Source organism: Mya arenaria, chromosome 14 (assembly GCF_026914265.1).
Source record: "Mya arenaria isolate MELC-2E11 chromosome 14, ASM2691426v1".
Lineage (NCBI taxonomy): Eukaryota > Metazoa > Mollusca > Bivalvia > Myida > Myidae > Mya > Mya arenaria.
Window position 1 is genome coordinate 29,754,577 of NC_069135.1, and position 13,837 is coordinate 29,768,413.

At 33.3% G+C, this 13,837-nt stretch overlaps 1 protein-coding gene across 4 annotated transcripts in view; it reads right to left on the bottom strand.

The window, feature by feature from the left end:
* LOC128216855 (protein MON2 homolog) overlaps positions 1–13,837 on the bottom strand; it is a 299,982-nt gene that overhangs the window by 241,449 nt on the left and 44,696 nt on the right. For all 4 annotated transcript variants that reach the window (XR_008258148.1, XM_052923541.1, XM_052923539.1 and 1 more), the window contains 2 exons: positions 12,295–12,382; positions 2,896–2,997 (listed from right to left, as the gene is read on the bottom strand). Coding sequence is in view for 3 of the 4 variants with exons in the window: in XM_052923541.1 (XP_052779501.1) it covers positions 2,896–2,997; positions 12,295–12,382 (190 nt within the window). In the remaining variant the exon portion in view is untranslated. The remainder of the gene's footprint in view (positions 1–2,895; positions 2,998–12,294; positions 12,383–13,837) is intronic.

Here is a 13,837-nt window from a genome sequence, read left to right on the forward strand (position 1 = left end):
CAGCGGTGGGATGTTGACAACTGCCGAATCGGAGTTGCCTTGCCCATGTGTTTCCTAGTCCAATGACGATAGAACCAATTCTTAGATCTTTTGGGATTGTTTACAAATCATTGAAAAAAATATGAGTTTCATGAAAGTTACTTTTACATACTTAAAGGCAGAACAAATTCAATATATCTGAGGATTGTTTGCTATAATGCTTGTCTTGTACCTCTCTGATGTTTGTTTATATGATGGACGAATAATGAAAAATATAAATATAATAAAAGATATTAAATGATGCACTTTAAAGATATTTAAACCACTACATACCATGTACAATTAAATCGTTCTGGAACATCTGCCTTTCCCCCTTCGAAGTTTATCGAAACAATAAATCAAATCCTAAACAGACTAGGTTTTTATTAAATGATAAAAGCAGAGTTTCGGTGCATTTTTTAAAAAATGCCGTGAAATTTATTTGATATTTAGAGATACTGCTGCCAACTCTTTTTTATTTAATCCTGACAATATTATAAATACATGGCGGATGGTGGTTAACATTCCTGAATGTACGAAAACATTTCTAAAATTGTTGATTGAAATTAAATATATCTGAAGAAGAATACCTGTATTTTATGTGTGTTTCAAACTTTTGCTAAGGTGTTCCTATTTTCGTCGTTTTTTTGTGGCGTTATATGTTTCTCGGATAGTATATAGTTTGCCTTAAACCTTTTGTTTCGTTAGTTTCCTTGTTGAAGCCCTGTGTGATTTCCGGCTATCTAAATAAGTCCTCTAGTGGTTTGTAACCTGTCATAATTTAAAGTTATGAAAAATAAACATTGCTGTTTCTGTCACACGACCAAAGTATTGGTGAGATGATCTCATGGTTATAAAGGGCGATTTCAGGCAGACATCTGACAGTTGACTGTTGTAATAGCATGCTGAACGAATTATGTGTACGTGTGTGTTTTTAATTCTTAAAGTTGGCATTTCGTCTAATGAGTTGTACAAGATACCGGATTTTTTTACGCTTTGGTTGTATTTTCTAGTTTGTCATGTATTTTCGTGGTTCATGTAAATGCAGGAAGATCATTTGATTTGCAGTCAAACCACAAAACTAAAATCACGATATATTGAGGGTAGAGGCCGGACATGTGGGCGTGACCATTTTGGTCCCATAAAGGTTACTATGGATATCTGGTTATTTATAAGATTGTTTTGTATTGTGTGATTATTATTTATTTAGTATTATGCGGCCACTTAGCAAATAAACTCTACACTAAGTATTATATGCATAATAGACGTTGTTCTTGCTATTCAGATAATGTTCAAATATGAAATGAACCCACTTCCTACTAATGGCTGATTCCTTATTACAATACCAACGTTATAACCAAATATGACATTCATATTTTTTTTTATTATACAGTTTGTATATTCATCATTGTCTAAACAAAATAAAAAATCTGGTAAGGGATTCAAATTTGTCTTGAATCTTGATATTCCCTTTGTAATGTTTAATCATAAGTAAAACGCTTGCAGAGCACATAAAAAATAAAGATTGGACAAATTGACATTATTTTAATCTGAATCATGAGAATAACCCCATGTAGTTGTTACTATTAGAATTGAACTAAAATTACCTCCGAGCGAATATGTTTGTTTTCAAAGATGGTTATAAGGTAGCACGGTTGAACGAGTCTGTTAGAAATTACTTAGCGTCATTAGCTGTGCGTTATATTGAACATTTAACATAACAATTTGAATTTAGTACATATATCAAATGTGATTATTATTTTTATTATTATTATTATTATTAAATACCTGGTTTTTTTCTATTAACGACCTGATTTGACTACCTACCTACATGTACCATCAAAGAACAAGTTCTCCATATTCAAATGCATGCAACACCCTGAGAAAAGTTTCCTTTCTGAATTCCAGCTACTGTCATAATAATTATTTTCTTTATATTAGAACTTCTTGTAGTGCATTTAAGTATCTCTTAGTATTCCATAGAAGCTTTTAGTAGTTCTTAGTGCTGCTCTAAGTGGCAGCTGTTTAAAAATTAATATAACTCACCATTAATTCACGATTATATAGATTATAACTTATTCCTGGATATTAAATAATTTGGTTAACATGGTTTGAATTGTAAGTCCTTTCTACCCTCATGGGTGAGGTGAGGACAGTTAAAAACATGAGCATCAGATGTGCAGTTCGAATCCGTCCTATAACACATCTATGTGTTCCTCCTTGCTTCCTGTCTCGAGACGCCAAAGAATTGTCAAAAGAAGGACACAGGTCTCGGATAGGCCATGATATACCATAACGTACACTGATCATACCCATTTATTGTTAATACAATCAATGTCATCTGGTGCAAGATAAGTCACTTTAACCAGTGGTAAGTACTTGATAATGTTCAAGTATTTTTTTAAATGTTCTAAAACATAAGATTTAGAAAGTGGCCCATTTGAATATGCAGTGGGCTATTTTCATCATTTTGATGACTAATGTTTTGGTAAGGAAACTGCTATTGTAGTTCAGTTTAATAATATTTGATTGTTGTCTTCTTTGACATCAAGCCATACAAACATTATATTAAACAAATGTGTTGGGCTACAAGCTATAACAACATTCTAAGCCCTTCCTTGTAAGACAGGTTTTTTTAAGACAGGTTTTTTTTTAATGTATCAAATTAATTTCAAGACATATGTATGTGCTTAGTACCAATGTAATGGTCTTTGGTTTATTCACTTATTTTGTGTATTGAAAAAGGTTCCACTTACCTGGGTATGATGAATTCTATTCGGCAAATGTGTATTCATGCAATATACAACTATTGACAAATAAAAACATAACAACAACCTTTCAAACCCCTTTAGATATCACAAATAAAAGTCCACCTACCTCTAAAAGATGTGCAGTGACTGGTCTCCACAGAATATCAACACGTGACAAATTCACCAACCCGGTCTCCAGCAACTTGGCAACGGCAAACAGAGAGGGTTCCTACAATTAAAACATAAGATTTTTTTATATAAAACCAAACGTACTTCTAAGAGTAAGGCGTAAGAAAACGGATACACATTATTAAAATCGTGATACTGTACTTCTAAAAACCTCAACGAAACACTGTCACAAACTCTTTTTTTCTTTAAGGCATCGCCATATTATTGCATTGCCATTACCGGCAACGGACATAGGGAAGACAGAGCCATATAATTTTGGCCACTAATAATGGCACAATGGCAGTATCTGACATAAAATATCCGAACTCCATCAGCGGATATTGGTCCTTCAGTCTGCGATGTGAAACTAAGTAAGGTAATATGTCTGGAATAAAGGCAATCTTATACCATAATGGATATGATGTCCCTAACGTTATCAATCTTCAAGCCTTATATGGCACTTGACCAATATTTTAATGTCACAATCAAAAAAACATCACTTGAGTTAGAGAAGCGGAATTAATGTGAGGAAAATAACTATTCTACTTGATGAGCACTGATTGTGTTTCTTAGTAAAACCAATATCAAACCAAAGTGGGAAGTTGGCTTCTTTTGTTTTTGTCTTCAATTTTAAGGTTGCCTCACATTTAGGCAGTCTAACAGTTAGTTGCAAATAATTAACAAATGGAAGCAGACATGTAAGAACTGTTTCAAGAAATATTGTTCAGCAAAAAGTTGTATCTCCAAACCTCCACATGTAATGAAATAATTTCCAAGCAAGCCAAGTATATTGTGAAAAGTCTTATTCAAAACCATTACCCTAGTCCCATTTATATAGGGCCGCTTGTTCAGAGCTTTCTTAAACTTAACAACATTGTTAACATCATCCTTACTGATCTGGAATTTTAATTGATACACTTGTGATCAGCTGTTTTTCTAACACAATTTGAGACAACTGTGTCAGCTGTACTTGCTTTTATTTCAAAATTTGAGCATATTGTAAAATATTGCAAGATGTCGTTAATTATGTTGTTAACTTTAGCAGCAAAGTTCTGAACGATTGGCTTATGTCTTATGAACATACATTAAACCAATAGGAGCAGAAACAATCTCCAAATATTTCTGAATTGGAGCACCATAAACAGTGGCATTCATTTAATCCTACATGATGTATGGAGTAAGATCAACATCTGAATAGTTATATTTCTTATCCTATAACTTTGGGGTTATTTCTTCCAATCTCAAATGTTGAGAGGTAGCAATACAATCAGAATAAATCAATACAGAATGTAGAGGGTTGTGACTGATGGTTATAACCTTACATGGCATCCTGTGCATTCATATCAGAAAGCAAATCTATTGTTGAAATTGAAAAGGGTTGTACAATATTCTAGTGCAGATAAAACTGATTGGACAAACAGACCAATCCTGGTATATGATTGCAGAAATTCTTCACAATCCTGTGACACACAACTTACCAAGACAGCTTTTTACATAAAAGCTGCTTTCTGATTAGATGAACTCACACATTAAACTGATCTTTATTTTGCGATTGGGAAGATGCGTATGCAAAATTTAAACAACCTAATAAATATTTTAACTGAGTATTTTTTCAGGTTTCACAGATTTTAACAGTTGTAACAGCAAGGATTACGCTAAGAATACCTACTATGCATAAAGACCATAAAATAATCATGTCAATGTTCATGCATAATAAGGCGTACCAACAGTTTATATGTCAATGAAAACAGAAAAAATATTGCTGATTTCTGAATTTAACAAATAGTCGCATTACCAACAAGATAACAAGAACAACATACTAATCTAATATCAATAGAGAACAGCAGTGCATACAATTTGCAAAATGCAAAAAACATTGTGGAAACAAACAAACACCTTTCTATTCAAGTAAAGCCATGAGTGAACAACATATACACAGAAACATATCATACACACTTAAACAGGAGACATGTGAAGAACACTGAGGAAACTGACCATAGACTGAAACACTCTACAATATTTAAATGAAATTGTCAACAAAAATACATATGATTGAATATAAGGTGGCACCTATATTGCCCAAGCAGTTATAGAGATATACCTATGACAATGAATGCTATTTCCCACGATTCATTCAGACATATCTAACAAGCTATGTGTTGTATAATAAATTTGACATGAAACATATCACATCATTCTATAACCATATTAAGTGAACAAAACAGATTAAAGTCCCTTGAAAGAACCATCTGAAAGCAATCTGAAAAGGCTCAGACGAAAGATTCAGCCTAACCGGAATCTCTAGATAATTCAAACTGATTTATCTATGACTTCAGCTTGCATGCCTAGAATACATCTATTTTCTGTGAAATTTAGAATTGGTTTTCTTGAAGGTTTAAAGCGTTTAATAGAGCAGCTAAATTCATTGTCTTAAATGGTTTATCAATGCAAGGTTATGAACTTCACAATTTTTCAATCACTCAGAAAATAGTAATAAAGTATTACTAAAGACCAAAAGAATATGAAGAAACAATATATCTATGGAATATTCAAAAAGAGTTAATTTCTTCTCATAATTCAGATGTTGCTTTTGAGTTTTGTAGAGTCAAAGCTTGTAAATAGAAAAGAAAGAAAGACTGAGTACTAGTATTTGAAAATGCTTTAATTTGTTACACCTGCATTAAAGTTTTAAGAATGTTATCAACTGAACAATGAACATCATTGTAAGTCGGATTTTCATGAGTTTAAAAGATAATCATATGTTGTGTTTTACTTATAAGCATGTTTTCGGTAATATTGAACAACCACGGCAACAACAGCACAAGAGTAATTAAGCAACTTTAGCACTAGCTTAATTTGTATATAGATATCATGTCACATCAATTTCATCAACATGAACATAAAATTGTAATAAAAACAATAAAAAAATAGGGAAACAATATAAAAGGTGGGAAAGAAGTTAGTGTGTGTCAGATATTACGGAAATAAACACCAGCATAACCACACCACAACCTACATTATCCAATAAAAAGTATAAGCCCTACAAAAAAGAAGAAAAAACATCCATTACCAACAGCCATTCAACATTGATGTTGCTTAATACGTATTTACATACACTTCCGTGCTATTAATTCACATCAATGGACAACAGAATGACAAAACGATCTCAAATTAGGCACCTACTCCTGTACAAAAACAATTTCCTGTGTGTTTCTTTGTGATGGGCAACGTGAGAATTATATAAACTCGGCGATCATCATCCTCAAGAATCGTTAACTTAATCAAGATTTACCAAATTGATACTTTAGTACAAGAAAGTGTCAGGTTAACTTTTGCGACAAGCGACAAAACTTTGTTTGTTAACATAAAAACAATTTCAATGACAGTTTACTTCACTCCAATACGAAGCCATATATGGCACCTAATATCATATCCATCGTAAAATGGTCTGTCGGGTTAATTACACTGCATTAGAAACATGGCACTTCCCTCCCACAGACAATAAAACTCAATTTCAGGACAAGTTGATCAATTAGATAGTTCAAACAACAAAAAACAAAGGCATGTTTTGTGCTGCTACAGACATGGGACTGTCTTATTTTGTGCAACCATCATCAAGATGAAGTAATAGATATGCATGTTTTGTGCTGCTACAGACATGGGACTGTCTTATTTTGTGCTACCATCATCAAGATATAGGCATAGATATGAAGTTTATGAACTGTTCTTCTTTGGTTGTGAACCAACATATTTTTGCTGAAGTGTGTTGATGGAAATCTTGTTAAATAAGTTGTTAAAAAAATCACTATTGAAAACAATTAGAATCGCTATATTAAGCCTTTATGTGTTTCTTATCATTTGTACTTAAAAAAAATGATTATATATTCTGTAAAGCACTGTCATGTCATTTATTCGTTGCCTTGTAAGAATGAATATCTATGAAGCCTGGTGCAATTTCGAACAAATCGTAGTATAAGAAGTACAACAAGAGCTGTCACAGAGACAGCGCGCTCGACTATTCCGCCGCTTTTAAGTGTAAGAATTGAAAAAAATTGGCGAAACATGCATGGATCACTGTTAGATTAGAATTCAATGCAACACATGATGTGCTGAGATATTAACATAAATGTGGTGACATGAAAATTTTAACGAGAATATTTAAGTCTAATAATAAAAAGTCATTATTTGCAAAATACAGTTATCTAACTTGGTTATTCAATTACGTTGGGTGGTTGAGTACCATTGTATAAAGTCTCAATGCAATACATCAAGTAGTTGCTGAGATATTGTCATATGTGTGCTAACATGCAAGACATTTACCAGAATTTCTAAGTCGCATAATAAAGGGGTAAAAATTAAATAATATGAAAGATAGAATTATCTTACATGATTAAAGTAGAAGATTAAATGGTTGGGAGCCTGTGTGTAAAGTATCAATGCAATACATGATGTATTTGCTGAAGATTGACTTAAAAGTGGTTACATGCAAAACCATAACCAGAATTTCTATGTCAAAAAAGGAGCCATTATTGAATTTAATGCAAACTAGAGTTATCTAACTTGGTTAATTAAGTAGGTTGGATGGTTGAGTACCATTGTATCAAGTCTCAATGCAATACCTCAAGTAGTTGCTCAGATATTAACCTATGTGTGCTTGCACGCAAAACCTTAACCAGAATTTCTAAGTCGAATAATAAAGGCCTATTATTTGCATTAAATGCAAACTAGAGTTATCTTATTTGGTTAGTTAAGTAGGTTGGATGGTTAAGTACCATTGTATAAAGTCTCAATGCAATACATCAAGTAGTTGCTGAGATATTAACCTATGTGTGCTTGCATGCAAAACCTTAACCAAGGTGTGACCCCAACGCCGACGCTATGGTGAGTAGTATAGCTCTCCATATTCTTCGAATAGTCGAGCTAAAAATGTACCATAGAACGAATGCCAGACACTTTTGTTCAGTTGAAAATGGGGAATAACTGGACAATTATTCAGAAGTCAGACTATGGGCATTGATATACAATAGGGTTATTAGTACTGCTTTTTGATCCGGGAGGTTGTATTCGACTCAAGAGGTCCACTAGAGTTGAATGCGACATTCCAGATCAAAGCAGTACTAATAACCATTTTATTATAAACATTAGTGGTTAGATCACTTAAGAGCCACATATTTTCATAATAAATGTCATTTCAACGACGCACTTTTTTCTTTTATGACAGCATTTTAACATCGCGCATTGATACTTGTTATGACGTGACATCACAAGAGTAGAATACGGCTGTATTGCACTGGAGTGGAATACAGACTACCGTATTTTGTGATGTGTATTGCGTGTTGATGTATGATGGGTATATGATAAATGTGCATATTATCTTTTATGACAAATGTACCAGTTTCATTGGAATATTTTAAAATGTTATGGCCAAGGTTAGTGACAGCACCATCAACAAAGCTTTCACGATAACTTGAATATAAGCTAATAACACAAATTATAATCAAAATTTCAAAAATTGAAGGTTTGATCTCATAAACTCATGATCTAAAAGAATCCTAACTTGGTTCATACAGTTTAACAAACACAGAACAACTGGGCAAATGTGCACATTATCAGGAAAGGAAATTGCATCACGTTGCAATCTGTTGGTGCATTTATTCCTCGAAATATTCAATAACCAATAATTTTCTACAATTTATTACCCCTAACAGCCCATAATCAAAGACTGCAAATATCTTGCCTGTCAAATAAACAACAGTAGATAGCAAAATGCTTTTATTATACTTGAAACTTATACCATATAATTTGTAAAAATCAATTTACATACACAAGGGAAACACGGAAAAACCGTCATAAATTTCAATTTAGTTTCTCCAATTGAAAACAACACAGTATCTCGTGGTGCCTCTTGAATTAGATAATTGGCAAAAAAAAGATTCAAGCAAATATGCATTTATTTATTACGCACCGAATTGTTCCACCATACAAAAACCACAATTAAAACTACCTTTCCATGCTATCAAATTTCTGTTTGGAAAAATATCACATGTCAATTGTACAAGGTATTGGGACTTGGAACATAAACTGTCAGAAACAAATCTAACAGATATTAACGAACTGACTTAATTAACCAGATATTCATGCAGTGTAAATGCCAACTAAACCTTTATGGAAAAGTCTAGGGGAATGGCTACAATATAAATCATACAGCTTCAGTTAAATGTCATAAAGTCATTACCATAAGACTAAGACTACAAAACTGACAAAAACAACAGGATTGCAGTCAAAAATGGTTCAAAGATTGGAGTATTTATGGCCTAGCCAGTTTATAAATAAGGACAGCACATTCTGTTTTTTTGACTGATATTTAAGTCATTGAGATGAAGGGTTCTTTCATTGTTTTCAGCAATTGTTCAACAATTAACACCAAATTACTTCATGCTATGATCAGAGTAAGTGTACAACTAATAGGGGAGCTTGTCTAAAGATGTTGGCTCTTAAAACAAATCCTATTCTTTGGTACATCCTACTCTTCCAAAGCTAAACATTTTGCTGCATCATTGAGAGCACTATTTTGATTCAGCTCATTGCTTAAAAATTCTTCATTGAAAATGAATGGTATAAACCAAGTAGATTTCTTAAGACTAAAATGGTTTAATCTCTTATTCTATTGGTTAACATAGTATATTCTGAACTGCAAGTGCTATTTGAAAATCAGGTCATTTGCAGCTAATGAGTCCTCTTGGAAAGCTCTCTGGCCCTTAATTAGTTTTAAGAACAGAAAAGACATTGTTTTCTTGTCAGCTACATGTCGGTATGTACATGGTGAGCGCTGTTCTGGAGTGTGTATGCCTTCTGTTCAATGGTGACATTCTAGAAACCTAAGCTGACAACTCTTATCAATATCATTTCAAAGTTATTTGACAGTTATAAGTACCAAATGTACTGTAAAATAAACATTGAATTTCTGAGACGTTTTTAAATACTTGTATAACAAAATCACAGCTACATGTACTAAACGTGATAAGGACTTTACACTGACTTAAAACAAAACAAAAAAATGGATAATGGCATCCAAAATTAAGTGGTTCAGGGCTAACTTTAGCTATGACAATAAACGAGACATATCCCTTCCCTGAACTTAAGAGCACTGAATTCCCATATCAAACATTACTCTAAAGGAAGTATTTCTGAAAAGTACTAAAAGATTAAGTGTGAATATTCTTAGAGAAGATAAAATCGTGCAGTGAAAGTACATTTCTGAATGACAAAGAGATGAAGTGTTATGTAGGATCTTTAGGGCTATGGAGCCTTTGTCATTAACACAACGATCAATTTTTTTAAAAATGTTAATATATTGAAATACTGGGGGTAAATCTTGGTAATATTTGGTTATAATACTTCAAAATAAGGTTCATGAATAATCAATAAGTTTGGTTAATGAAAACGGTATCTCAAATATGTGAGCAATGAGGTTCATGGTAAAGACAAAAGAAATGGTTGTGACTTGTACCATGCAAGGGCAATATTATGATAGCTCTGTGAATTTTATTGTCTCTTAGCGATGTGTCTCTTGTTTGCTTTATTTTTGCAGGACCTTTATTACTTTTTATTTTAGGCTACTGGGCTTGTCCCGGCAGATTCCATTGATTTATTGTGAATCTGGATCCATATTCTAAGACTCAGAAAATAGAATTATCAAATGTTTAATAAAATTATAAGTAGTCTTGGCAAAAAATGTGTGCCTGATTATAGAATCGATAATTTATAACAGATTCAGCAACCTCAACCAACTTTGCTCACGTAATAGCATTTTCAAAACAGAATTGAAACTTTGCTTTTCTGAGTCTGCGTGAATGTTCTCTGGGACTGGGACCGGAGTAGAATGTTGCTTTCAAAGTTACAATGCTCACCATACAACATTCAACCATAATATCTAGCTAAAATACATCATGATATGCTCCATAGCACTTTATATGATAAACTTTGGAATCAATGAATTTGCAAAACATATGTTGTATTTCATCTGGTAACGTATTTGTTTACAAGGCATGGGTGATTTTAGGAGCATAAGATATTACTTTTATAAATATGCAGTGCCAGAAGTTTCAATGGTGATCAAGAGCCTTGATTTTGAGGGCAAAATAAATTGTACCGATTTTCTTGAATAAATGATAACATTTAACAAAGCAAAGACTACTTATTCCTTCTGATCAATTTGAGAAGGGAGACATAATTTAAACACTTAATTGAATCCTGTTTTGCAGGAGAAGATAGACAGAAGTAAAACACCTAACTGAATCCTGTTTTTGCTGGAGAAAAAGCAGTTTAAACACCTAATTGAATCCTGCGTTTGCAGGAGAAAAAGCAGAGTTTGAACACCTACCGGTAATTGAATCCTGTTTTTGCAGGAGAAAAGATACATTGCCTAAACACCTAATTGAATCCTGTTTTTTTTTTCAGGAGAAAAAGAGACATTGTTTAAACACCTACTTGATTTCTGTTCTGCTGAAAAAGAGAGACAGCGTTTTAACACCTAATTGAATCCTGTTTTTGCAGGAGAAAAAGAGACATTGTTTTAACACCTAATTGAATTCTGTTTCTCCAGTCCGCTTGAATGCGTTTTGCAGATAATTCTAATTTAGATTTTATTGAGATTCCTGCACCACAAATGTGAGTTGGGAGAAGTAACCATTCTCAAAACTTAAACAATGTGAAGAGACAATTAAATTTTAGGCTTATAAATTATGAAGGGAAAGAAAGATACATTTATGGCTGGTTTCTTACTGGTTGCTTGGTCTTAAACCATTTTCAAGACACCAATGAATTTTTTTTCACAAAAAATAATGGAGGCTTTTTACAAATAACAATTTTGATATGTTTTATGTGTTAGTTGTCTTCTGATGTTAAATGTCATTCTTTAGTGTCTGTTTGACTTGATCCTTAAATTTGTGGTCACTTGGCTTGTCTCTGTAGTTACAACTGTTAAATAAGGTGGTCTTGTAGACAATCTCTGGTCTATTGTTTTTCAACAGATATAGTGCACAAACCAGGGTTGAGTCAAGGAACAATCAAATGGTTAAATACATCCATCATGTTAGTTAATACCAACCTATTTTAGCTTGATTGTGACGAGACAGCTTTAAGCTGACATGAGTCACTCTTGGGTCTTTTTCCTAAGAAGCCAGTATTGATGTCCTTTTTAGAGGACAAGAGAACATAACCCTGGTGGGGCCGAACCCACATCTTTTTGGCTATGAGGCGGACACTTTGACCATTAAGAGCACTCTCACGTTCAAAACCATGATGTTTTAGTTCAGTTAAAACTTCTGATACCTCATCTATTGAAATAAACACTTACTCTATTGGAGTACGCTAGTTCCATTGACTCTGTTGACAATTTACATAGAGCATCTATAAGGTGGTGTAGGGCTACATCATTTAGGTACCTGAAAAAGAAAAGCATACACATATAAGTGATCAAACAGTTTTTATCCTGAACAAGGCTTACAAATGTATGGTTGGGAACCAATTAACTTCAAACCCCATAGGTTTAAACAGTATTTATTGGTATCTCCATAATACATCAGTTAATTACAGGAAAAAGAATCGACAAGATAGCATAAAGCTAAACATTAAATTATTTCATCCTCTTGGGGGAAAAAAATTCATTGAACTCTCTGTTCAGCGGATAAATCCAAAGCAGTCCCAATAACATTTATTAATAAAGATATTTTAAAGTATATGTTATCTGTCTTCATTGAATTGTTATGTTGTGTGTTCCTCACTAAGAATCTGTTAAGCCTTGAACAATATGCCTCTTTAATGATGTGCCCTAATGCCGTATATATGGATAGTATAAAAGCATATGCTTTTGTGCTTAGAAAAGATGATTTTGAAAATATTGATTAAGGTAAAGCTGCCCTCTCACAGATTGACCGTTTTTCAAACTTTTTGCTTAAATATCTGCTAACCAGTGATGAAAGTCTGCTGACAAACCATCAGATCACAGATTTTCATATTTCCATTCCAAATGTAATGTTTTATGGTTTAAACCATTAGTAATTTTGGGACAAACATATGAAAAGCTGCGATCTGATCTTTTGTCAGCAGTATTTTATCACTGGTTTGCAGATGTTTACGCAAAAATTTACTCGTTCCAAGAAAAAAATAAAGAAGTTGTCAAACTGTTCAATCTGTGAGAGTGCAGCTTTAAGAGTGTGATTTTTTTTATGATGTTCTTTTGTACAAGGATTTCTAAATGGCATTTTTCTTAAAAAGTCATACTAAAGGGCTTTCTTTGACCATTGCAATGTTTCAACCCATTATTTATTAACATTTCTAAACAGACAACTTGGTAAATTATATTGCAGCTATGCTGCCTTTAGTAATTCTTGTTTGCCGTACATTTGGCAACAATGTGATATTGGTCAAACAATTTTGATATCTTATTAGAATACAATGAGAGTTGGTTAAAAACTTGAAAGCTTGTAACTTTTTATACAATTATACCCTATATGTATGAGTTCCAGTGGCACACTTCACCAGCTGTGTCCCATCTAACGTTAAATCCTGGATCTGCCCCAGGCTTTTAGCTCTTATGGGCTTGCCCTTTATCATTAGGAGTTGAACAATAATGCAACCAGTTGTCCGGTTAGCGCAGTGGTTAGCGCACTCGCTTCTCACCAAGGCAACCCGGGTTCGCATGTGAGTTTGGTTAGTGGTCACCAAGCCGGAGAAGTGGGTCTTCTCCGGGTACTCCGGTTTCCCCCACAACACAAGGCCACACTCTCGCGCAACATTGTGCCAATGAGAGTGACTCAGTACAAACTATCATAGCTTTCTTCACAGTCGTTGTAAAATATATAATGTTTAAACTAACATTAATGCATCAATTTGGGGTT